Source organism: Aythya marila (genome assembly GCF_965140915.1).
Source record: "Aythya marila genome assembly, chromosome: 5".
NCBI classification, from domain to species: domain Eukaryota; kingdom Metazoa; phylum Chordata; class Aves; order Anseriformes; family Anatidae; genus Aythya; species Aythya marila.
Window position 1 is genome coordinate 44,393,115 of NC_139046.1, and position 27,560 is coordinate 44,420,674.

The window sequence follows — 27,560 nt, forward strand, 5'->3', positions numbered from 1 at the left end:
TTAGCGGCAGATCTGCTAGTGGTCAGAAACCATTAAACTGACCTCCAAATCATTGAACTGAAAACCTGGGACCTTTTTTTTTTTTTTTCTTTCTTTTTCACTGTGAAGAAAACAAAACCAAAAACAAACGTTTACTGTGATGTCAAATACAAAATTGGCATATTGAGATACCAGTCCTTTAATAGTACAACTATTTCAAGGGAGTGAGCTGTGGTCTCCTTCTTTAGAGAAGTGAATCCCTTTGCTGAACTATGGAGCTTTACAGAAATCTCCTAGTGATGCAGAGCTCCTGTTAGCTACTCCGTTGTTGTTCTCTACACCACAGTAGAACTAGCGAATGCACACAGGGGTAAGTAAAAATGAAAATAGCATTCTTTCTGACACAGATCACCAAGTGTGGAAAAGGCCCCAGTGACAACTAGCAGCTGGAATACGAGAGTGAAGGCTGATTTATTTGACCCAATTGCCATTTTATTGTTGGCTTAATTCAAGGGTGAGAGAAGCACTATAGATGGTAAAAAATTCTTTCTTTCACTTTTCTTTAGATCTTAAAATCATAGGTTCAGGGAGTACCACACTGGACTTTCTACACCAGAGTCTCAGTTAACATACACAGATCGTCTCTGAGAGGAGTAGGGGCTCTTGGATCCCAGCAGGAGATGGGAATTAGAGGCAAAATACTGTGCATCACCTGATCATTGCAAAGAAGTGTCTTCTAGCCCTGGTTTCTGAAATCAGTGAAACAATGAATTTCTGTCTTGCCCAGAAGCGACAGCACAGCTTGCTCCCTTCACATGCACAGTGCACTATTCTTCCAGAAGAGACAATGTACTGTGCATTATCTGATGTGCAGCGTCTCACCTCTGAGACATAACCTGCTGCCTCTGGCTACTGATGGACCCACACCCACAACTATTATTCTTTTGGTCTCAATTCAGTGCTAGTTGTATTTCTACTAATTAACGAACAGTACTGACTCTTCCCTAAAAAATGGTGAACAAAGTAGAGTATTTGGTATTAGGTGCAAAGTAAAGAGGATGCAGTTTGTTTAAAGACAAATATCTGCATTTACTTCAGTTGTTTGTAAGATACATATCTGTACACATGTATTTTGTCTAACAGCACAAATACAAAATAAGTGAGCTTAGCTATTCCTGGCACATTTCAAAGTTACAGTATCAAAATGTTAAGCAATAAAAAATGTTTATTTCATGGAAAATGTTTATGCCTAGATAACATTAATTAAAATTCTACTCATCCTGTTAGAAGCAGGTTTAAAAGGGAGGTAGAACATTGCTGGCCAATAGCATTGGGCAATAACAAGCAGAACTAATTATTGGTGGGATAGGTGACATATGTGTGAAGAGTTTTTTGCATCTCCTTTAAAAGCAATGTGTCTCACATGCTATTTCTTGGCTGAACTGCAGTGTATTCTCTCTCTGTAGACTGACTGTTTCCACAGACCATGTGGAAAACTCTTCATGGCCATAGTAAACCAGCAGGTAGGAAATCCTCACCTTGGTGCTGAGGTGTACTCAGATGACAGCTAAAATGTTCTGGGGTTTGTCCCTGCATGTTTAAATAGCAAAGAAGTATATTTTCCACACTTTACCCAGGTGAATTCATGCCAGAAAATGAATCTATGTGCCTCCTTCCCTTCAAACCAGTCACTATTATAATAACTTGCATATCATTTAAAGCTGTTGTGCTCATGGTGCCTGTATGTTGTGAACATTTCCTCCATGTTTGGATAACCTCACAACATGGAGAACTAGAATGATGGCAGACCTGATGGTTTAGGCATTTGGTTTGATTAAAATCAGCATAGACCGTTTGGATCATGCATGTGATTTGTTTGTAAATTTGATGTAGAGGTCTTACGAGAAAAGGTTTTTATATAGATATCATGGTTTTGTAAGGCTAAAAATAGCCTCAAACATCCAACATTTCCAGTCATGTGCATGCTGCTCTGCTCTCTAGTGCTTTCTAATTTATTCACTCCTGAAGAATATGCTTCCTCCTCAGGTTCTTCAGAAATTGTTGCATCTTTCATTTTAGTTCTTTTTGTCCATATGTCTTACAGCTTGGTGACTTAATCTGCCAGGGCTAGAATTTGCTATCCTAGTGCTATAGATGTTAACCATACCAGCAGATTCTGATCAAACCCGACAGATCATGTTCTGACTCTTAGTTGTCAGGTCATTCAACAATTGAGGATCTTTCCAAAGTTTTTACTCTAAACTCATCAATTCAGACATCTCAACTACTTGTCACTAGACAGCAGTTGCCTTATATTTCATATCGACTTCTTTGGTAAGTCTGAATCTACAGTATGGACAGTAACTTGCACTGGTGCCTGTTGACATTGGTTTGTATGGCTGTAAGATATTTTGACCCCAATCTGTGGGCATTGTAATCTCAGTTCCTGTGTCCTTCAAAGTAGTGGGCTGGCCAATGTGTTTTTACGTACCCTGTGTTCAAGCTTCCCAGGGAAACTCCTACAAGACAGTTATGAGTTCTATCAAGGGAACGGAGAAGCGCAGTGTGATAGGTTGAGCTGCGGTAGAACCTTATTTTCTGAAGTGTCATTGGAAAAGACTAGGAACTTAACTTATAAGCACCTTCAATGCAAGAAAACGTTGCTCAACCAACCTCAGTATCTTGCCTCAAGCAGTGACCGCTCCCTGAGAACCTAAGGTAAGGTAAAGAAAAGCTCTTTTATATGTTCCTACGTTAGTTCTAATAGGCTTTAGTTGATAGAGTTTATGCATTTATTTCATGTTCTTACGTCCTTTGTATGGTCCTCTAATTTTTAGTTAAAAGTGGATAATTAGCTTATTTGACCACCAGGTGGCCTGCTACACTGTGTTGTTCGGTGTATGCCCGGACTCATGCCTTGGGAAGGGTGTACAATAATATTTATTGAAACTTCTATTGTTAGAGGACTTTATTCTGTGACTGCAAGCATGGCATTTGTAATCTTACTTTGGTCTTTTTTGTTGTACCAGTCAAATGTAAATGTATTCATACCAGTGAGGATTTTTCAGGGCTAACTGAAAAGGTTGCAAAATTAACAAACATATAGAATATCCTTAAAGATTTTTATACGGTTTAAATGTTCAACCCTTTTTCTTAAGTGCTTAATGGCTTTACCAAAGGACAGTTAACTTCTTCCTCTGCCATTTCTTCCACACTTTATTAAAGAAGCAAAGAATAAAATCAATGCAATGGCAATTCTTCAAACATCAGTACCAAATGCCAATCACAAATGAGCTGGAAAAATTACCTTTAATAGGGTTAATGTAGTGCTAGTGTAGCTTCCTAATGTACAGAAGCTCTATAGCCTGTTCTGAAATATGTATTCATTACTTTAATTTCTTTAAATTTCAGTTCTACAGCAACATACTATATCTCCAGCATAATAGCTAAGAAAATGACCTAATGTAGTTGATTCATATGCAGATTTGAAGGAAAAAAAAAAAAAACACAAAACAAAACAAAAACAAAAACAAAAAACAAAAAACAAAAACAAAAACAAAACAAACAAACAAAAAAAACAAACAAACACCATAACCTAATACTATTAGGAACATGGAGTATTCAACAAGGTAGATTTTATATTATTATTTTAGAATTGCCACTAATTATAAAATGATTTTTTTTACACCAAGAAGCACAAATTTGGGTAAAACTGTTTATTTCATTGAAATGAAGGTACCATTCATGATAGTTATGTCACCAAAATCAGTCACTTACTTTTCCTGATATTCTCAACAGAACATCTTTCTTAAAAAATAAAAAATAAATCTGAATATCGCAGCATGAATGATGGGGTCTTGTTCTCTTCCCCTCAGCCTTTTCTCATTCTTCTTCCTTCAATTTTCTATCTTCATTTGGAATTACTAAATTCCCTATAGATGCAGCATAGTACAGCAAATGTTTATTGACTAGGCAGAGAACGGTTAAATTTGAAGGCATTGGTACACATTATTTTAAGCGTATAGCTTGTCTTAATGGGCACAGACCTTTCGAATTTGGATTTGAACTGCCACACAGCTATTATGGCATGCATGGTTACCAGGATAAGTTGACCACAAAAGCAGCACCAGAATGTCTTGAGAGAATGCCAGAAAAAGAAAAGTTTGTAAGGCTACCCTAGTGTTCTCTACAGCTGAAGTAGATTCAAAATATCCTGAATTTGCTTCATATTATTTCAGGACTGGTTTTGTGTATTTCCTGTTGCTGCAGTCCTTTGAAAAATTCCTTCTCGGATATATGCATATATTATCAAGACATGTCTTTTTCATTTTATTTTTTTTTAAACATAGAATTGAGACATTAGTGCAGGAATAATTTGCCAATATCTAAACCTACTGACATTGAAAGCATTTTATGTGTTTGAATATCGATAACCACCAGTTTATCAGACTGCTTAGGGCATGAAATTAGTGTTTCATTGAAGCAGCATAAGTCAACGTTGAAGGTGTTTTTTGTTGTTCTTTTTTTTTTTTTTTCTTAAATCCACTTCTACAGTTTCATTGCAGTATTTTTATAGAACTGTTTGTTTTAATTTATTTGTTTATTTGTTTGTTTAATTGCTGAAAGGTTCTATTAATATTCAGGCCTTTAACTGTATGCTGGTTTCAGAGTAGCTTATTGCACAATGCTAAACAGAAAGGTGCAGATTCCCGAGTCTGTCAAGATGATTTTGCATTCAACTTTAAAATTTCTGGCGTGAATCTAGTTCAGGTATGTACTAGAAAACACTCTTCTTGTGGATGCAAATCTTACTGATATTGTCCAAGTCACTTGCTTATTTGCTGCTATGGTTATTTTCTCCTATTCCCCATACTTCTTTCTAGCATGAAAAGAAGCAGAAAAAAAATCTTGTAGAAACAGGAAAAAAAAAAAAAAAAGCTGAACCAGGAGAGCCTAACAAGTAAAAGCCAAAATGTGACTACAGGCAATATTGTCTGTAAACACAAGTTAAATCCAAACCCATTGTTTTTTATTTATATTGGGGTCAAGTTATGGAAAATGGGCTTTCTGACAGTATTAGGAAGAATCAAGCCTTAAGATTGTCCAAAGTATGTGTATTTGTCTTCACCAGCCTCTGTAAAAATTCTTCTGCTTCTCTCTGTTTTGGTTCTGTATGTAGTAATCCCAGAAACATGAAATTCAAGATCAGTGCAAGTCATCTGTTTTCATATTTCATTCTTATACTAACGTCATGCTTTCACAGGCATTCAAACTATTGGCAAAGGTATAAGAAGATAAAACAGAAGGAAGTTAAACTTAAACAAATTCAAACTAGAAACAAGCCACACAGCTTTTAGCAGCTAAAGAAGCCAATGATTTTTCATTTTATCAAGCAATACTATGAATTTTCCATCATTTGCAACTTTAAATCAGGGTTGGATGCAATACCAAAAGTTTTGCTTAAACCCAGAACATTGAGAGTTTAATATAAGGAAGGGAAGAGTATGGCACATTTTATACAAGTGGTGATGTTAGATTATGACAATTTCTTGAACTTCAGATCTATGAATCAGCCCAAGTTTTTTGCAGAGAATATTTTGGCAGAATGCCATTAGAAATGAGAAGAAGCTTTCAGCTTTCATCATGCCAGCAAATAACAGAGTTCACATTTAGCAGCAGCATAAAACCTTGAAAACAGACACCTGAAATCAGGCAAATAGAAGCAGAGGAAAAGCTTCTTTTGTTTCTGTCTCACTAGTTGTGCAGTAGGCAAAATGAGTTCAGTGTCACTACGCTTATGTATTTTTTTAAAGGTAGCTATTAATTCCTAAATGTCTTACAGAAATAAAGATTTACCAAGTTTAGATCTGAGGTATTTTCTACAGTGACTAAAATGTACCATAAGTAGTATAATACATTTTTTTTTCCAGTGTAGTATGAGACAAACACCGTTAAGTAGTTTTATGTTTGGCTATGCTAGACAACGTGTTCTGTAGCAGAGAATGCTCGTGCAGATCTTGAAAGACTTGTACTCACATCAGTGATCTCCGACACTGGACACGTCATCCATCTGTGCCTCAATTTCTCATTTGAAATTGAGAATTATATTTTTCCACAGGGCTGTTGTGAGTCCCCAACTAATTGGAGCACAGGAATGGCAAGCTTGATTGTGCCTGTAAAATGCTGCATTAGCCATAGCCTTGCTGATGGCTGTTCTGAAAGAGGCCAAGCATCTCTCCTAGGCACAGCAGCTGTTCGAGATACAGAGAAGACTGAGTTTTAGCATGTACCAGATTATTTAGTTTCCAACATTTCTGGACAGAATTGCTGTTCGTAGTAACGGTCAAAAGCATCTTACTCCATTCCATCACAGAGTAACAGAGTGCATGCTTCTCTTCCTGGTGTTTCACGATAGCATTTTGCAGACCCCTTGGGTGGTGAGGCTTTTAAAGAACAAGCCCAATGCCAGGGCAGGTGGAAAGAAGCAGTGTTTCTTTTTCCCTTTTATTTTCCCATTATATGTGTGATAGCTCCTCACAATTTTTATTGGTTTGGTTTTGCCTGTTTTAACAATATTTTAATATTTTAAATAATTTATGTTCTGAAAGTCCATTTTTAGAAATGGATTCAGAGCCTAATTCACTAAGTCTCTGGAGGTTAAAAAAAATCATAACTTGTCATGTGTGTTAGTTTTTAGAAACAATTGTCACGCCAGTATAATCCCTTTAATATTATGCAGTGAAGCTGGTGGTGTTAGAAAGTGTTGTAAAATGGAATTACATCTTGGAATAAGTTTTTCCACCTTCAAGGTAGTCTGGCTTTTACTGAGAAAGCTGCTTGGGCATAGCATTTTGCTGTGTTGATCACTGGCAAGGAAGAGAGAAGGCATCTGTGTTAAATACTTACAGGCCCATCGGGGTGTTATCAGAATGCTATTCTGAAGAATGCTAGTTGTTAGTTCTCGTCGTTCAGCCATCTTTATATGCTTAGTTTGTTTCAGGGACTTACTACTAATACGGGAAAAAATGACCGCTGCTGTAGCGTTTACTATCAAAGCTGTTAATACTGTAAAAAATGAAATATTTTCTTCCATGTTAAAATAATTCAATGACATTTGTGAGGTGTACAACTTCTTGCCAACTCTTCTAATTTAAAACATTATCTGTTTGAGGAAAACATATGTTAGAAATTTTTAATTCAGTGATAGGAAAGGCACTAATGAAATATGCATGTATGAATTTTGTATCGCATAAGTTTCCTCTTTCTTGAAATGTGATTAAAAGCCAAACATCTGGATTATGTTTAAAAAGCTTGAATTTCCAGTTTTCAGAGAGATTCAATCTATTTTGACACTGTACACTTAGCCTTAACATTTTCAGCATGCTGTTAACATTACTTGCTATTGTAAAAAATAAGTTCAGGTTTAAACAAAGTCGGTCTTCTTCTAATGCTAAAAATGTTTTCTGAAATAGCTGTTTCTGCAGCATTCACACAGCCATAGTTTAGGCTGTGTCAGCATTTCCATTATAAATTTGCTCTTGAAAGCAGTTTGTAGTTGATCTTAAAAATAACTTTTCAACTTGAGAGTATTTTTTCTTTTACTTTAAAAGTACTATGTTTTTCTCAGAATAGTATTAAAAAGGAAAGATTATAATTTTTTAAAATTCACTATGAAATAAGATTTGTTCACTGCTAACACGGGTAATGGAATTGGGATGCTTACTTTCTGCCTTTGTTTTAATAACATTTATTTCTATTTATGAAAGTGAACAGATTTTAGCTGCTATGTCTCTTGAAGAGTTCAGTATACGTCTGTCGGGAGATGATAAAACATGACTAACCATATAACTTTTTAACATGTTTTAACAATAGTTTTGATGTAGTACATTGTAATGGCATTGCTATAAAAGAAATTACAATGATTGCCAGTGTTTTAGGTAGTCAGTAGAGATGGTTCAGCACTCCTAGTGGACCTGCTGAGTGTGCCAACTTTGACATAACTCAAGGGAAATTATAAGGAACAAATCAAATAGCGAATTATAAAAACTATTAGCTTTCACTTTACTTAATAGAGTACAGGATATGTGTTTAAAATAAGAATGACATTCTATCATTATAACTTTGGGACAAATTGAGAAATCTGGTGTCAGCACCAGATTGCACCTTTTTGGTCAGAGGCTTACTTGGGCCCTTGAACAGGTGTATGTTCTGTTGTGTAGAAAAAAGTTCAAGTACTGCAAAGATCATGATGTTATGCTAGACTCTACAGGTGATGAGTACTCAGGCCACTTATTCTGAGGTTAGAGACTGAGCCAGCTAGACACTGACACAAGTTTGTTCACCAGCCTGCAGAGGTTGCAGGGCTATCGTTGCCACAGGAAAGAGATGATTTTCTTTTCTCACAGTTCACAAGGTCTAGAACCATGGGTTACTAAAGCCAGTGTGCCCTAAGTGGTGGGATACTGGAGTCATCCGGACCTCAGAGCTCCTTGGTGGATTCTCCTGTCCTTTGGTAGAGACTTTGAGTTCTGTCTATTGTCAGTTTAGATTTTGATTTGGTTCTTTTTGCAGTTGACAATTTCTTCTCCCATGAAACAGTACGGAAAATAGGTAAGAAGAAGGATCCAGTTATATTCTAGCCTCAAACATATCCCAGTAGGTACTGCTAGAAGAGAGGATAATTTATTTGTCGATTTTCAGTCAGGCTTCACTCACGGGAGGCTATTACTGACCGCCATTAGCATTCTGGCTGAGTAACAATGGAGTAAGGACTTCAGAAGAGCCAGTCTGTGAAAGATAAATGCACAGGAACATCCATTTCAAAATAAAACGATGCCTGTAACACACAGCCTGACAATAGTCGGTGCATTTGGAATTAAATCTTTGTGTAGATGAGTTCTAACTCTGTGTTTCATGCATATCGAAGAAGTAGGCACAGCTTAGCAGAAGGGAGGAAAAGATGAGAACTTCAGGCTATAAATTAGTTTCTTTGATTATCTTCTTCAAAAAATCTCCATAAACTTACATTGTTGTATTTTATTTTGTAAAAATGTAAATGTAAAAAAGTAGCTGTGTTAGATGTGGTACATGCAGGATCAGCATTTCAGAATTTCCAGCCAGGGAGACTTACATCTCCACCATTTTGCTTCCAGGTCATACAGTTTCCCTACCATGGAATGCCTTTTCTGACCAGTAACAGGCTAACTACTGCCTACTCCAGGATTTTGGAACACCTTTTACTCTCTGCTTTTCTGTCATTAATTACATGTGTGCAGTAATTGAAAGATACAGTAGTTGTTAATTCATAAAGAACACATTTTTTTAATTTATTTTACATCAGTAATTCTTCAGGCAACTAAATAAATGTAAATTAAACTAAATCCGAATTTGATATTTAAAGCATGTCCATAGATTGCATCTGCATTAGTCTGTTCCGAAAGTCACACCTCCGGTGCAAGGTGTGAAATAAACCTCATATTAGTAAAAACTCTAACAGCATTCTTGCAAGCAACGCAGGATCAATCTCAGAAATTCCTTAGTATATCAGCCAAACATCCCAGTAAAATAATAGTTTACAGGATCAATAGATTGTTATGACATGAAATACACAAAGTCTGTGGCCTTACCTGAACTGTACTGCAACCTCTGTTGTGGGACCGTGGTTTTTTATCATCTGCCAGGGTTTTTCTTGCTTTCTAGATGGGCCACAGTTCTAGTGGGATCTCATGCACCTGATATTTGATCATCCTTGCTATACAAATGCAAACTGCTGTATTTTGGCTATATGTTCTTAGCAATTTAATTATATTTAAAAACTGGTTAATAGTGTTGTAAATAACTGGTATTACTACAAAATTGCATTCTGAAGGTAATGGGATTGAATTTCAACACAAGTTGACACTCAATTAAAATTTCCATATATCTAGTGAATTAGCCAGTTCTTGGCTGCTGTATTAGGGTGGATGTCTTCCTGCTTAACTGAGCACTGAGCAAGACGGGCAAAATGCATAATAAAGCCAAATCAAGACTTAATATCCCCACTCAATTTTTTATTGTTGGTATCAAGTAGAAAGCTTGCAGAACTAACTCAAGGATGTGGATTAAAATAAATAAATAAATAATAAGCATTTAAACAAAATTTCTCTACATTTAGAGTAACGAAGCTAGAGGGAAAAAAAAAAAAAAAAAAAGAGAGAAGCCCTTAAAACTTCTTACTGAATTACTGCCATCAGCCAGTAGATCCATGGGGCTTGTTCGGCTAAAAGCCACAACAGACTTTGTAATGCAATGATGTAATCTTGGCTTTGTGTCATTTATATTCAACCTAAAAAAACAATTTTCCTGAATAGACAGGCTGACAACAATATTGTTCAGTGTTGGTTTTTATTTGGATTGTTTCCAAATGGTTCATATGCCTCCACAGTAACACCATGCCAGCTCAAGTTTTTACTCTGAATTCCGAAGTTTCCCCTTTTTCTTGTATTTTATTTTGCTTTTAAAGCCCCAGTTCTGTTTGCGAAACTAACCAGCTTGGCCACGAAATTAGGATGTATCTTGCAGAGTGCATTCATTTTACTTTTTGCATATTTTTCCTGAGGTCATGTCAAGGTTAGTTTGAATTCCATCCTACATTAAGACTTCTTTCACAGCTATTTAGCTCTGCAGCCTACTCCCCGCTGGGGTCTGCCCCTTGGGCACGTCAAAGCTTCAGACCTGACAAATCACACACAGATGAAGCTGTACAGTTTTTTAAACAGTTTCATCAGTAACGTGTTTTTTTTTTTCTTTACACTATACTTTTTTTTTTTTTTTTTTTTTTTTTTTTTTTTTTCTCTACTGGAGTTTATTCTCTGAATTGCAATATCCTGAAGACTGATTTCCGTATGGAAAATTCCCTTGCGCAGCCGAGCTGTAACATGGAAATGGCGTTGTGCGCTACGTGCCACTCACAGCCCTCCACAAACTGAAAGTACTGCAGCTTCTCTTAATTAGCAACAAGCTATAGCTCCTTGTCTAATAACTGTAATCGTATTGTTAGCATCAGTTTGAACAGAAGAGCCTAAAACTATAAAGGCTGATAAATATTCAAAATTTACCATCCATATTGTGGTACAGGGGAGCTGCTAGCTGTTCACAGGAATAAACTTCTGTCATCCCAGGGATTACTCCGAGGAGTAAATGTTCATCAGTGTCAAGAAATGACTCTGTGCTTTAACAGCAATCCTTATGGGACCTGGGAAATTTGAAGTGGGTGTATGTGTGTATATATATAATTAGCTTCACAACTAGATGCAGGGTTTTCACCACCTACATTCATGCACAGACACCCCTACCCCCAACCCCCCATGTATGTGTCAGTGCACAAAAAACAGTTCAGAGTGTCTAATGCAGCTTGCAGGTGAAAAAGAAAATTTCTAAAATTCTTAGCTGCAAACCGCTATCTATATTTTAGCGTTTTGTGAAACTACTGGTGCAACACCATTTCCCGTTTAATTGATGAAGTTAAAATGCTTGGCTGCTAATGAGTGTATTAGCAAACAATATACCCTTAACAAGCTTAAGCAGCTCAGGATTTTAAAAAGCAGCTTACTGTCCTCCTCATTTTTATAAGACAAAATGTACTGCCTTCTACAAATTGCTTGATCGACTGATGAAGTACTATAATTATAGTTGTATTGCAGTTTTGACAAAGCCACAATAACAGATTGTAGTTTAGTCCCCACTCCAGGCACACAACTCTTTGCATTACAAAACCCAGTTTTACTGGTCTAATTCTTACTGCGAACAAAAGGCACCTGGAGATGTTAACTATATACTAAAAGAAAACTTGGAATCTAGGAAATAATAATATTGAAGCATGACTTTTCTTCTTGCAGCTAGTTCATTGGGAATGGTATCTAATGAAGAGTTGTCTAAAGGGCTGCTTGTTTGGAACTAATTAAAGACAGATATCCTAAATAGAAAAAGGATCATGGGAATTACATTAGGTGTCTGGAGACTTGTTATTCTTTGGTACTCTGAGTAGATTGTGGAAGTTGTTAGGGATTCAAGAAATAAGGCAAGCTAATAAAAAGTTCTATTTTTCTGGTTATTGGCCAACTATTGTATTTTTGTTTGCAATAAGATTTGAGCCAACAGGCTAGAGGCTTGAATAAAACATTTAAACATTTGTGCATTAACACATTATGGTGAAAAGAGAGTCTTGTGCTTTCACTCAGTGCATTTCAGCCTTCAATTAATGTGAAAGCACTACAATGCCTATGCAACTTCTCTTGCCTAGTGGTGCACCATTTATCATTGCAGTTTTACATTGACCTTGACACCCACTTCATTAGAATAAAGATTGTCTACCATTTAGGTTACATTGTTCCTCTGCACAGAGACCCCATGCAAATTTCTGTTCAGATAGAAGAGCTGTGAGCCTGTCAGAGGTCATCTGCATTAAATGATTGCAGCTATTTTCCAACTGCTTCTTTTCATTCTACTCAATTCAGGCTAGGAGGATCAATCAAGCCCTCTGCCTGAAACAGTGGGACTGCTGGGAATATAACTGTTTTTGGTAGTAGTGGATATGCCCTAAACAGTATTAAATATTTAATATAAATTCATTAAAGGGCATACAAAGTCTTCAAAAAGATATTACATTTATAGTAAAATTTAAAGGGTTGGGATCACCTTCCTTAAGAAAAATACAGAACAATGGGTATTGACTGCATAGTTTTTTAATGTAGGCAAAATTTAGTTCATGAAGTTACTTAATATTTCTTTCAGTGTGTTTATTTCTTCAGCTGCCAGGGAAAGGAATGTGCAGCAGAAGTGTAATCCACATTTGTTACTTTCTGAAACAAAAAAAAAGCAAGGTGTCTGTTGGGGTTTAAGACAAAAGTGCTAAGATTTGTTTTGTTTTACAGGCATGCACACATACGCACATGCTCACTCACACAAATACATATTTTACTACTGTGCATATTTGTAGGGGGGAAAGGAAATGGAAATAAGTTGGCGCTCTCCGTCTTGAGTTTTCTGAGTGATATAATTGGAATTAAATTATTAATGGGAGATACTTAAAAAAGATTGTTTTATGATCTTCTATTAGAGAATTTGCAATTCATTTTAATATTTGTAGTTTGATTTATATTAAAGATAATGCAATCTATGTCCAATTAACAATACATAGCCAATGTAATATGATTTCCAGATCATGCAAATGGAATAAACTAGAAGAGGAAAAACTGATTCTTAACCTCAGATGTAATTTGCTGTGTGAGTTCTGGCAATTTTAAATGACATTGCACTTTTTAATTTTTCCAAAGGCTCAGCAGCAAATTTATCCCAATCAAGAAAGCCTATTATTAATTTACAAGGACAATTGTAGGAGTCTTTATAATTTCCCTGTGCAATTATTTGCCATAAATTGCTAATAGTGAAATACATGAAGTTTGCAAGAAACAGCGACTGCTATTTACCTAGACAGATCACTCAGCCAAGATCCTGAATGTTGTCCAGAGGTTCTAGTACTATTGACAGCATAAAAAATATAACCAAGCTTCTGGATGGTTTCTAAAATGTTTCACACCGGTAGTACCAAAAAGGTAGAAGCATTAAGAGCTATTGTGAAGGGGAGGCTGGCCTCTAGCAGATTCCTTCACTTTGCTTGTATACAGCTGAGCTTTGGACCCTGGACTTTGGAATAAAAAGACTCTTTGTTCATCACTGAATGGCATTAGGCATGGGCTTCCTAAGGGGCCACCATGAAGACTAGCATGAAGAGTGCAAACATTATCCAGAAAGCAAAGTGAGAATGTGTGTGAAGAGATGATGGACAAATATTGCTATATGTGTGTTGCTATATGTTTGTGTATATCTATTTTGTTACATATTTGGTGAATTTGCTTACAAAGGATTCAGTACTCAAATTTATGCAGGTAGTATATATTGAGAATGTGTGCCACCACTGAATATGTGTGGCATATAAACCCTGAACATGCGTGTGCATGTATTTGTGTGCAGCAGTTTAATCATTGCAAATGGCAAGTTTTTAAAATTTAAAGATATAATCTCAGTAAAAATAAAATGGCAAGTCACTCTGTCCTGATCTCAGTTGTCTATCATATGATGCCATTTGACTGAAGACATTATTCTAGTATGTGAATGATGGGACACAGAACATCTACAAATAGCACACCCTTATTCCAATAATGGAGAAAGTTCACTGGCTTAATTCTTCTGTACTTCGTAGCCATAGCTCCACTGTGTGTTCAGTATGTCTGGTCTCTTTTCACTATAACCAACAGAAGCACCATACAAAAGTCTTACAATGGATGTCTTAATCTCTCTGTGTGCTTTTAGAGCATTATTTTGAATTCCATCATGCAGGCTTTTTTTTTTTTTTTTTTTTTTTTTTCCTTTCCTCTTCTGAAGTTTTATTACAACAACAGAATTCCCAGGGAGCTTTAGGGGCAAGGTTCACATAATATTGCCCTAAAGTTTTGCTTGAGGGGTGGAATCTGCACCCTAGTCCTGATCATCTTTTTGTGGTGTTTCTCTTTCTGAAAGATGCAGTGCGTAGTCTTACAGAGTTGTTAACTGTGTACAGATTTTTTTTATTGTTTACCAGACAGTGCACATCTACGAACCTTTCATGATGATTTCTTTCTCTGACCTCTCAGTGACTAGGCATCTTGTTCCTTAACACTGAGGGAGGCTGAAAAATGCTTGAGTTGCTCAATGTGTGCCTTCTATACCAGTTTCAAAATGGCTTATTCTTCTGGTTTCCATGGTGACAATTAACACTGTTACAAGGCATTGTTCCAGTCTCCATTTGGGCAGAATTTTCGGGTGTGATTTTTCACACAAAAAATGTTTTCTATATTTTTTTTTTTTTTAAAAAAGAAAAGGCATAGTTTAGTTAAAGTGTCAAAAAATGTGTCTCAATCAAGCATGCCTAGGTTTCTCAGAATATTTTTATCAGGGGAAATAGAGTTTTAACTTGCTTTGATTTGAAATTTAACTTCTTATGGTTTAAATATTTTTGCCAAACTTATTCATGCATAAATGTTACTGCTTTTTGCTGAAGTCCACTATTTTTCTTTTGAGAACTATTGATCATATTGAGTCAGAGGGAATAAAAAGCACAAATTCTTTAACTTACATAACAGTGTTTTGAATTTCTTTTGAGTGGCTTCAGGAACACAAAGGCAGCCATGCATGCACCCAGCTAATCATGCTGTAAATATTTTGCACTTTTTCCATTCCCCCCCCCCCCCCCCCCCCAGTTTTTGTGATATGACAGGTGTTGTGGGAAATTAAATATTACTAATTTATTGACTATTGTGGTTGTTGCAAAAAAAATATATAAAAAATGGTACTTTAACTTTCTTAATCTCATTTTTGCCTATTAAATGGTAATCTATATCATAGCATCCACAGCCTGTCACAATGGAGCTGCCTTTGCTCACTTAAAGCTGAGGAAAGAATGAATCTGAAGATTAAATTATCTTCTCACCGCAGGATTAAGTAGTCCTACTAGACTAGGGTTGTGCAGCGCTGATAGAGCTGGTAGCTAATTTTTCCATGCAACTGCTTAGAGTGTAGGTGTTTAATGGATTAAAAAATAGCATTAGCAATAGCATCTAGTGCTATCAGTTCTTAAACTGCACCTTCTGTACATTAAGCCCTTCCCTTAACTTAAAATACACACTGCATATTAAATATCCAGAAATGAAACAATACTGACTCTCAGTCACATACCAATACATCTAATAATGAACTGAATACTTTCATCTTTTACAGTTACAGTATAATGCATTTTCTATCAATCAGCACTTTCATCATGCTTGTTTATACAGTAGGTTACATGGTGACAAAGACAGAGAGTATACATAAAGTCTAGCTTATTTATTTTTTAATGTAATAACATTTTATAACATCTGTCACACTATTTGGATTATGCTGCATTGCATTATTTTATCTAGTCCAAAATTAGATGAAACATCTAATGTTTCTGTGTTAACAAGAACATTGTAATCATGAAACATGCACCGTATTTTATTTCTTCGTTGGTCATACACTGCCCAGAAACTTAACCAACCTCAGTCCACTCCGCAGCAGCCCCTAACAGGTGCTGTATAACAGCCATTAACCAGCTATGCCTGCACCAGTGTCACACAGCTAGAGGACTCCCTCAGTCTATTAATTCACTTCACAAAAGAAAGGGAGTAGCACGAACTGGATTTCAGTGCCTAGCAAATTGGACTCTGGATTCCCCTTGATATTACATGTACTTATGGAAATAATTATGCAAATCCTTTTCAGCTATATCATCTTTAAATAGAAATCAGATTATATAAAGGAGATTGTAATCACCTCCAGTAACCATTCTAGTTGAAAACGCAAAAATATGGATTGAGAAGTGTACTTGTTGAACATTTCAGTCCAATAAAATGCTGTTACCTCTTGGAGAATTCAGTTCCCTGGTGCCAAATCTGGTCAATATCTGGTATCGTACATTTCTGAAACCGTAGCCATAATACTCCCTGTATCAAAAGACAAGTTCTTTATAAACAATTCCTTGTTTTTTTTTTTTTTACTATGCATATTCATGTAATTTTGGATACGCAGACACCTGATCAGTGTTCATTAATAATGAGAAATGGTTTAAATCACCTCATTTAAAACATTTGCTCTATGATCCACAAATGACTAATATTTGCTGAAGTTTACATAATACAAATGATGTGCATGTGTTGTGTAAATGAAAGATTAAAATATGAAACTAACAATATGCAAACATATGCATGGAAATGCTGAGGACCTGTTAGCTGAAACAGTGATTTCACACCTTTATTATTTTCTTTAAGCTGTCTCCAATTGTATTTTTGCTTTGTTTTCCTACACAGCATGTTCTTGGATCTGGCAAAAGCACCCATGTTTTAAACATTTCTTACACAAGTTTAATTTTTTGTTCTTAGCCCAGTTACTAGCATTTGCAGTATGAACTGCTGTAGCAGCTTTCTTGGCTGAACATAAAGCAAAGAAAGCTTTGTGTTTAGGATGCAATTTGCTAATAGCTCTGCAAAATTTACATATGTCTCGTAAACACCTTTGTAAGAATGTATGCTGAACTCTACTTCCAATAGAAGGTACATTTTTGACTGTATCAGAAGTCCTGTTTCTATGAGAGGTTTACACGTAATGGAGAGAGCTTGACTTACTGAATGTATAGAAGTGTATGCCTGTGTTTAAATTTTATTTTTTGAGGTACCATGCCAGCTACTACAACATGATTAATCACTGTAGTTACTATCAGATTTAATACTTAATTCAGATTTTCAGAGAATAAAGGTTTTAAAGAGATTTTTTTTGCAAGTGTCTCTACATTAGAATATGTTTTTATAGAATATATATGTACAGCTAAAATATTGAGAATATTCCGGTAATTTAAAAAGAAGTTTCAGGTTTTAGTCCTGTTTTCTTCATTCTTTTTCATTTTTTAAATAATAAATACCAGTGCAGGAAATACAGGGTAGTCACAGGTTGAAGAGAGTATTGGACTGTGTGAGCGTTTCAGTTGTTTGTGTGCCATTTCACTCTTGGTTGATACATTACAAATATAGTTACTGCTATTCTATTGCAGGGGAGTTAGGTCTAATGTTTTTTCTAAGGTGAAGCTCTCACATTGGCATGTGCCGCAATTTTTAGGGCCTGTGTGTGAGACAAAATCCTGAATGAGAGGGAGAAGAAATAAACTTTACAGGAAGCCTAATTCTGAAATTAATTCCTTGGGCTTTTTCCAGTGGAGAGTCTCAGTGCTACTTGCTGAAGTTGCGTCTTTGTAAAATAAGATACCAGCTCCCCTGAATGATACAGAGGCAGAGCAAGGTTCAGACCAGTGAGTGTTAGTGAATGCACAAGTGAATATAGTGAGTGAACATCACCAGATGTAATCAATTGCTAACTGCCTGCATTTTTACGTCACCCAGAAGACAACGTGGTTGGTACCTAAGTCTCTTCAGATATGTAATGAGAAGGTTGTGTGCTTAAATAATAAATAAAGGAATGGCATAGTGAGTGCGGTTATAACTGGACACATAGAATTAAAGTTTAATTTTTAGAGAGAAGACTCTTCACAGTAGCTAATGTTATGTATTTCTTTTCATTTTAGAGATACAATGTAGAAATGTCAATCAGGCACCCGAAAAAGATGGAACTGCTCAGTAAGGTTGAAGCTCTGAAGAAAAGTGGTGTTTTACTACCAAATGATCTCCTTGAAAAAGTGGATTCAATTAATGAAAAATGGGAACTGCTCGGGGTATTTGCATTTTTATTACTGTTTGTGGGTTATGTGTACATTTTTGTGTGTTGAAGTGCGCTGTCTGTCTGATTTCTAATTTGAGGCACAAATATCTCTCTCTTTCAATTCACCACGTACATTTCAAACAAGCTACTCATGCTATTATAAAAACTCCGTACTATTTTCCTCTTCTGTTGATTTTTTTTATTCCTTGCTTGTCTCCTGTCTGACTTTAATAATTTTAGTTCTTTAATACATAAAAAATGTAAGTAAAATATGCCATGTATTACGGGTATGCACCAAGTCAACTATAATGCAGTATATCTGATATACACTGACTGTCATGCTTGAGTGAATGTTAATAGAATTTATTCTGAAGGTACATGTTAGAGACATCTACTGTTTAACTATTTACTGTACCCTTAAGATGAAAAGTGGGGTTGTCACTGCGTATTTCAGGTCACACTGATGGCTCAAAAACAAATATGCAGATTCCACACAAATCTGAATACCTGAAGCTAAAAATACAGCCAGGATATGTTTCATGCTGCTGTATTCAGCTCACTTTTGACAAAAGCCAAAAAAGTTTCATGTAATTCATTTCACGCTATGATGGGCTGGGTCTCAGCCAAAGAGTGAGATACAAGAATCTGGCAAAAAAAGCAATATAGAGATTCTGTTACCCAGAGACCAGTGATGGCACCGTGCAGGAGACACTATTGTCCTGTTGTTGTAAAACAGCTGAGAGAGAGAGGTCAAACTATATATTTTTCCATCCACTTCTCTCGTTAATTGCCTTCACTTCAAATCAAGGGTAAGATAAATTTATAAATTACTTTAAATGATTAATTATAGATGTGTGATATGAGCAATACAGTTACATTGCATAATTTTGCATGCTATTATCTTAGTTTAAAAATATTTCTACTATATTACGAATAAGCTATATATGCAACCTGCCAGCATCATTTTAAATACTGACTTGTGTCACTTCAGCTTATTTGGTAATGCAATAGCCATTTTACAGAGGGTGGGGCTTTTTTAGTTCAGCACAGTTGTTTCTAACCACTTGATTCTCTAAATGTGCAAATTGTCAGAAAACATTAAAATTTGTTGTCTAACTAGTGAGCTAATTACTTTCTAAGTTTAATATGTAGCATTAACAAATGCATTTTCAAAGTATTTGAACATAAATAAATTTACTAATAAAAATGGGGCTTACTAACTTATTCTTTTACATCTAATTATGACAATTTAAAAAAAAATTAATTATAGTTGTAATCCTTACATTTATGACTTTCAATGTATTTAATCAGATTAATTCAGTGGTACTGATTAGCTGGTAGTATATAAAATATGAGATAAGTACCTGACATAATTCTAAAAATTTAGAAAAACTCTTTCTTAAGAAAAAATTGAAGCCCTCCACTTCTCTGTACGTTAAAATCAAAATATACCTCTCGATTTAGTTTTTCCATTAATTTCAGCATTTACAGAAAAATAAAAAATAAAGTATTACTGTTTTCCTGCTAAATGTAACTTCATGAATAATAAGCAGAGTTTGATAGAGTTTTGTTTAATTTAATAAAAATCTTTGCAGAAACTAACGGCAGTAGGCATACTGTTTTAATTGGCATGATTACGTTTTAATTGGCATGAAAAAAATTAAAGACAAGGATTTTAACTTCTAACAATGGTAAAATAGAGGGATATGGTTTTTAATATTACTTTCATCTAAGGTGAACAGTGTGGAATGGAAATACATTAGAATGAAATGTCAGTGGTGCGTACAGTTTAATCTGTGAAATTTTGTCCCCTGTGCTGAATATTACTCTGTCTCAATTGCATATTAAACAACCCTATCAAGGCAGGCATTGGCATCTGCTGTGCTGACACAAATTGTGAATTAAATGAAATTGATGTCCTCTGTCGTATATTTATGAAGACGGACCATTCTCTGAAGTATTCTGTTTATGAAGAATTTATGATTGCAAACTGTTCCAGAACAAAAAAGTGGCAATAAATTCTTTTTTGTGACCCTACCCTCCAAGGGCATGGATTTCACCTCCTGCTGCTACTTTTGTTACAGCATAAAAACAATAGCTAGTGCTGGATTCCACCGAGGGTCTTCAAATTATCAATATTTGCACGATGAAAATAGAAGGGTGTTGCCAAGAAAGCGTGTTTTTCAGTTATGATCTCCTAAAGATGTTATTTACAGAATGCCACATAGTAGATTAATGTCTGTTGATCTAATTTTATTTGTGTTTAAAGCTTATTTTTGGAAGCTAACTGCAGTATTATAAATTATATTCTAGTAACTTTCTAAAGCATGTATTTTCAGCTGACTGGATCACCTAAAACTGTGTCTTCATGTTACAACAATTAACCACCACTAATTATCAGTTTAAAAGGTTATTGGATGTGATTGTCAGTGTATATTCAATATTCTACAATCAGTAACACAGATCTAGTGCTTATTATAAGTGTCAGACTGTCAGCCTCTTATAGGTCAGATAAAATACTGCTTGGCATAGAAGAAGCAGGCAACAGCATATCTCCCTTGTGATGTTAAAGGATTGCCTTTCAAAATACTGAAAAGAAAGGTAACTTTCTGTCTCCAGCCTCTTCAGAATATTCATTACCATCACAGCATTCACTATCAAAATGTTATTCAGTGGTTCTTTTTATTAGAACTACTACTTTGGAAAGCTGTAGTAAATTAGTTTCATTAGTGATCAGAGGTGAATGTGTATTGTGGTCCATTATTTTTAGAGTGGATGCTTCACATGAAGAACTTATATCCAAATTTAGTTGCCTAAGCAATTGGCCTGATGTTCAGGAACATCAAGGCTTTGCAGTTTCTAGCTTATTGGTGTCTGGATGAGTTCATCCACTTTTAAAAGCAAGCCAGATGTTTTGTGACCTGACTGCTCTGCAAGTTTGCTGCAAGTTTGGAAACTATGACCTGACAGTGTATATCTCAAGAAATATTTCAGTAATGTGATGTTTCCCTAAAAACATAGATGGTACCTTGCATAAGAGCTTGGTGAACTCAGTGTTTGTCATATTTTCTGTTCTTACAGACTAGAAACTAATATGTCTTATGTTTATGAGTATCTAAAGCAACTGATAAATTCTGTAAAGCAACTAGTTTACAAAGTTATGTATCATTTTGTCTTCTTGGTCCACGGTTGCTCTTAATAAACATTGATTTATCATGCTTCCAGCAAAGTCAATGACCCAGAGAGAACAGCTCTGGGGCATAAGTGAAAAACAAGGATACAAAAAATGAAATTGATTGAAACAAGGAAACAAAGAATGAAATTGATTGGTATTAGTAGTAATTTAAAAATAAAAATATCTCTGGTCATCTAACAGATGCTTCTTGTTGCACATTAACCTGTATATGTTTTGGTACATAAAACTAATCTATATTTTCTTTATCTGATGCATTAGAAAACCCTAGGAGAGAAGATCCAAGACACAATGGTAGGGCACAGTGGGTTAGGTCCACGTGACCTGCTCTCGCCTGAAAGCGGCAGCCTGGTAAGGCAGCTGGAGGTCAGGATCAAAGAGCTGAAAGGGTGGCTGAGAGATACAGAGCTTTTCATCTTCAATTCCTGTCTGAGACAAGAAAATGAAGGAACAATGAATGCTGAGAAACAACTGCAATATTTTAAGGTAATAAAAAAACAATTGTAGTTTTCATAGAGACTCTTTTTTATGGTAGGATAAAATATTTATCTTATACATAGCATAATGCAATGCATGTACATGTGTAATCATACATTCATATTTTCACATTTATTTGTGTACAATGTGTTCATTCATTTTGATTTTTTTAAGTCTTTGCAATAATATTTATTCCTTAAACTTTAGCAGAAGAGATCTTTAAAGGGCTAATTTCACCAAAGTTGAAAAGCAGTCTTTTCGTTCTACTTCACTATAAAGCTGAGATTTATGAGAAGCTTCACTCTGAATTTCACTTCCTACATCAGTTATTTTAATTAACATGTTGTGTGGCCATCAATTTAATAGCCTATTTCTCTACATATATAAGTCAAGAATAGCCCATGTGAGATCACATTTACAGGTATATGAATTTAGCATACCTGAGAAAACATTGAAGTTTATTGTGAACAGATATGTGGAAAAAGACAGGTACGCTGTGAGATTTGTGTTAGTCTAGGCCACATGTTAAGCCTAAACCTGGAGCTTTATGGAAAGCAGGGAAAAGAATTGTAGTCATTATGCTATATTCAGATGGTTAAGCTCGTTCAGCTGAAGGCCATCATTCAGCTTTACAACTGATGTAGCAGAGATTGTATGTTTTGTTTCATTCCCCAAAAGTAGTGGGACAGTTTAGGAAAGAGAGCTATTAAGTTGGCAAACAAACCTGGTAGAACCATGTGATTTTCTTCTGTTCATAGCTATGACTTTTAAATAAACCCTCATCTGAGTCCTCATTACAGGTCACTTTACTCTGCAAGTGATCTTTGACCAAAGAATAAGAAATGAATCACAAGTAATTGTCGAGCTTTAGAGGTAAAGAGGTTTTTCTCTTCCACTAGTACATCAGGGTGTCTAGGGCAACAGCACTCTTAAGGCAATGGACAATTTATTGAATACTCACCTCAAAGGGCAGGTTGCAAACACTTCCAAACAAATACTTTTTTTAGACAAGTGTTCAGGAAAACATCTGTGGAAAACTGACAGTCTTCCCAAATAGACGGTACTTAACTCTTCGCTTTCCAGTCATGAAGATTAAGTGGGAGGGAGTGTTGTGGTGTTGTGTCAATGTAGATGAAGTTGTTGTGTTTTGTATTTTTTTTTATTCTAGGTTCCTGAACATGTCCCTTTGAGTGCAATTTTAAATTTTCTTATGAGATCCATATTGTTTTGTCTTTTTTTCCCAATTCTTGGCCTTCTGCTACAAGGCAAAAAAAAAAAAAAAAAAAAAAAAAGCTGATTCTATTTGTTCTATGAGCAAACTTAAATGCTAGTGATTGTGAAGGACTGTTGATAAACCTGCAGAAGTTTACAGCAATCAATCCATGTTTTCAGTAGGAAATGCTGGATAGTTCTTATTTCTGTGGAAAATTACGGCATTTATAGAAGGGCATAACTATAGATTTAAAAATCTGATTTCAGACAAACTTGTTTTTAAAGTCCTTTGCATGTATATGTAAATGAAGATATACATATGAACAAAACTACTATAGCAGTGTTACTTACATATTTTGAATATGTATAAATCTTTCAAGTTTAGTCTCTATATATGCCATGCTGTCCTGCCAAGAGCTGTAGAGATGTTAAACAGGATAGTACCACCCACCATGATATAACCAGACTATTTCATTACTTGGTTGATTATCTATTAATTACATAAATAATACATTAATTATTTTCAAAATGGTAGTCATTAGAGTATAAAAAATAATTATCTATCAAATATGGTGAGAGCACATCACTTTGTCATATATATTAAACCATCTTTGTCTCATTAAATCTGAAATCCACTATAAGTAAGTTTTCCATTCTTCACTGATCTCCTGGGGAAGTGTATAAAAGAGAAAATGGATATAATTAACAATACTGCAATGTATAATACATATATTTGAGAAAGAACATTTAGAACATTTTCAAAAACATTAGCTATGCCACTAGTAGGAAGCCTGCTGGGGTTTAGTCTGACTTACTTTCCACTTAACTTAAGAGTTTAACCTTATTACTGCTTTCACTGTGGTAAGTGAGTCATTGTTTCTTAATGGAAATTTATTGTATGGCACCATCCCAATTATACACATGGCCATTGTACACAGAAACATTTTTAATAAAATAAACTCAACAATGCTGTTGATTTTCATTCTATAATGTTATGTTTTAAATTAGATATTTTCAGATATTAGATATTTTCTTCAGATATTTTCATAGTTAGTTCCAAGGGAGAGGCACAAACTTTGCTTCAGTCTATAGTGACACTTGCTGGCCATTCCACAACAACATTAAGTAGTGTGCTCCCAAATGTAGCCTAACCCCGGCTACTGTCAAAAAGTGGGAAACAGTGAACACAAGTTGCACAGTGCTAAAGGAGAAAGTGAGGGTGTCTTACTCCTGATTTGCTGCGACATAAAATACAGGTCAATCTGGACCAAGAAAATCAAGAGAATGACGTAAATTCATGAGACCTTCATAACCACAACCATATATTTATTTTATTTATTCGTCTTCTTAAATTTCTGTTCTGCCTTTTGAGTCCCAGAGTTTATGTTCTTTGCATTCCACTGAAAGTACAAGGGCCAGAACTAGACACATACTGTTTAAATAGAATAGAGGATTCTCAGGTAAACACATAATTCTAGCAGCTGAAATACCTAATGTCATGAGACTAATAATTGGCACAACTGGTTTCCTAACCTAATGATGTATGGCAATTTTGTGGGTCAGGAGAGACTTGGAGCAGGAAAGAATGAGGAACAATAATAAAAAGAAATCACATTCTTTCATGGAAGTTTTAGTAAATTTCATTATTTGAGTAAGATGTAGCCAGAAATATGTGTGCTTGTTGGCTTGTAAGTAGGTGTGTTCTGCCACATTTGCTTTTATGTGTCCAGGACTTCAAAAAGCATGCTGTTTTCTGTGCAAAATACCCTCCAAAAAACAACAAAGAAGCTTAAATAATTAGTCATATATTTCTGTCACCTCTAATAAAACTTTACATTTCAAGTGTTCAGTATAGATCAATGACCCATTAGCATCAAAAGGTAGTTGTTATGGCTTTGGCTCACAGGCCAGCTACTCAAGAACAATCTTAGATTTGTGAGTACCTGTCCATCTTGGTATCCTTTCTCAGTCATGTAGAGCTAGAAAAGCTTCTATGACTTTTGCTAGCTAGATTTATAATTTCCTTTTCTTTTCTCTCCCGCCTCCAAATTTAGTTAAAAAAATATAACAGGATTTTAGCAGAAGTTTTCTGACCTAAAGTTCTTTGGCAACAATAAAGCTGCATTTCATGTAGCTTTTGATTTCATGTGAACCAGGAAACAGCATGCTCTATTGTCATACCTGTCTCCTAAGTCTGTATTTGGGTCTTTAAAATAGAGATGCCCAATTTTCAGCAACACTGTAGTTCCCATGGACTTAAGTCAATGGATTCATTACTGGAATAAGACAAAATCATTTGAATCAAAATATGTTGGAAACACTTTCTCATTTAATATTTCTAAAAGCCAATGATGTATTGAATTCCATAGCTAGTAGTATTTGTTGCCATACTCATTTGCCTTGTAAACAGTATCTTATCAGATGTTTGTGACTATTTCTGATGGCTTGACTCACTCTGAAGCAAATGTTTTCGTCTTCCACTGATTTCTTGGCTGAGCATGCCAGATGATGCAATGTCCTTAAAAAAAAAAAAAAAAAAAAGTATTTCTGATCACCGTCTCTTATTTCTTTGTTGCCTAAAGCAACTGAACTTTCTGGTGAAGCAAGGTAGATTGCATTGGTAATTTGTAATCAATCAGTTAATCATTACCTCTTCTGATGCCTTTTATTGTAACTGAAAAGCGTGCATAAGTCAGCATTGCACATCATAAAAGCAATTCAGTTAAACAAAATTCTCTTGAATAAAACACAAGAGAGTTAGTTTGGGAGTGTACGGGATTATAGACATACTGAAATCAAAGAAAAATATTAACTTTGAGTAAAGGTTTGGTGACTCAGAGATTGGAAAAATGTTCCTGTAGGTGCCAGGAATCACTTTTGCTACTGCATCTTGGATGCTTTACAATTTTTGGAATGATGTTGCTGGCAGAGCTGCAATCAAAGAGTTACAGAAATTTAATGTGCATGTAACAAAAGTATGCAAAATAGTTTCCAACAGAAAGTCCAAAAGAAGTCAAGCAGGATTTAATCCTTTTTATACCTCTAACATGATAAAAATGTAATAATTTTAATAAATTTCTCAGAAAGAGTGTGACTTCAGAGCCTTAAGTCTTTTCACAGATGAAGAAATGTTTACCAAAATTTTGTTTGGATTAAATTTCAACAAACAAGAAGGCATAAAGTATTAAATCTCATGAAAAACAGACAGGATTCCAAAGTGAAATATAGCTTGATGCCACTTAAAAAGGTTTGAAGCAAATTCACGCTTAATTTTATATAACCTACCATTCCAAAGCAGCATTTTTTTTAGGCCACTTAACTAAGAACTAAGAATCCACCTCTTTACAATAAGGAGTTCAACATATGTATATATGTGTATATATTTATTATTTTGCCAAAAATGTGGTATTTTGGCTCTAACACAAGAAGTGGTTTTATATCTCAGAGTTTGGTTTTAATATATTCAAATATCAATACTCAATATTTTATATATAATCACCCAGTACTTAATATACTCAAGTGTTTCTCAAATTTTTATTTAATATGCTTATTAGTGAAAGAAAGTTCAGTTTGTGTTTCAATAAGCTTTCTCTATTAAAGGCAACAATAATACAATTTACAGTTCCCATTGAGGACAAAATATCTGATCTGAGATAGCAGATTTCATTCCATCATCCTATTTGGACTGTGAAGCTTGATCTGTGAATTCTGATTTTTATTAGGCTGTTACTTTGTTTTTAATTAATCAAAATCTCAAAATTAATTATAAGTGCTATCTGGTTGTCTAAAACCCTTTTCCCCCCCAAAGTTAGCCATTTGCTGCAGGAAAAAAAGGGACACAGAAGATCTAGCCACCAGGGATGGTTATGTCTGGTATGCCACAGGTTTCCACAGAGGTATCATAAAATATCTGCTTGCATTTCTAACTCAGTAGTGGTCATGGGCTTCTGTACTAAGACTGGGATGTGGGATAGAGGTTACTGTTGTAACAGAAACAGCCTGACTTCAGAAGAGCTCAGATACAGCAATACATTGAGTCCTTCAGTGGAGGAGAGAATGGCCTAGTGACTATTTTTAGGCGACTACTTCATATGTTCTTTCCTTCTTACGTCTTTTTTTTTTTTTTTTTTCTCCCTCATGTACTGTCCCCTAATTTCTGGTATACTAACATGCACAGCCATAGGGTAGAGATAGGATAAAGTAGTTCAGCTTTAGATACCTACACTGTAGAGATCTGGTCTGAGCTTCCTTTATAGTAATTGGAAAGAAATAAGGACTTTTGGGATGCAATTAATTTGTCCTGTTTTAGATGTCTGGCTGCAGAGAAGGCAAACTGTACTTCAGAATACCTGCTTCTAAATGATTAGTTCAGTCATCAAGTTCTCCATTTGATCAGATAAAT

The 27,560-nt window shown here is 35.2% G+C and overlaps 1 protein-coding gene across 3 annotated transcripts in view; it reads left to right on the top strand.

Annotated features, from left to right (window-relative positions):
- AKAP6 (A-kinase anchoring protein 6) overlaps positions 1-27,560 on the top strand; it is a gene marked incomplete at its 5' end in the record, with an annotated part of 220,546 nt that overhangs the window by 151,742 nt on the left and 41,244 nt on the right. For all 3 annotated transcript variants that reach the window (XM_082762186.1, XM_082762187.1, XM_082762185.1), the window contains 2 exons: positions 18,143-18,289; positions 21,731-21,955. In XM_082762186.1, coding sequence (XP_082618312.1) covers positions 18,143-18,289; positions 21,731-21,955 — 372 coding nt within the window. The remainder of the gene's footprint in view (positions 1-18,142; positions 18,290-21,730; positions 21,956-27,560) is intronic.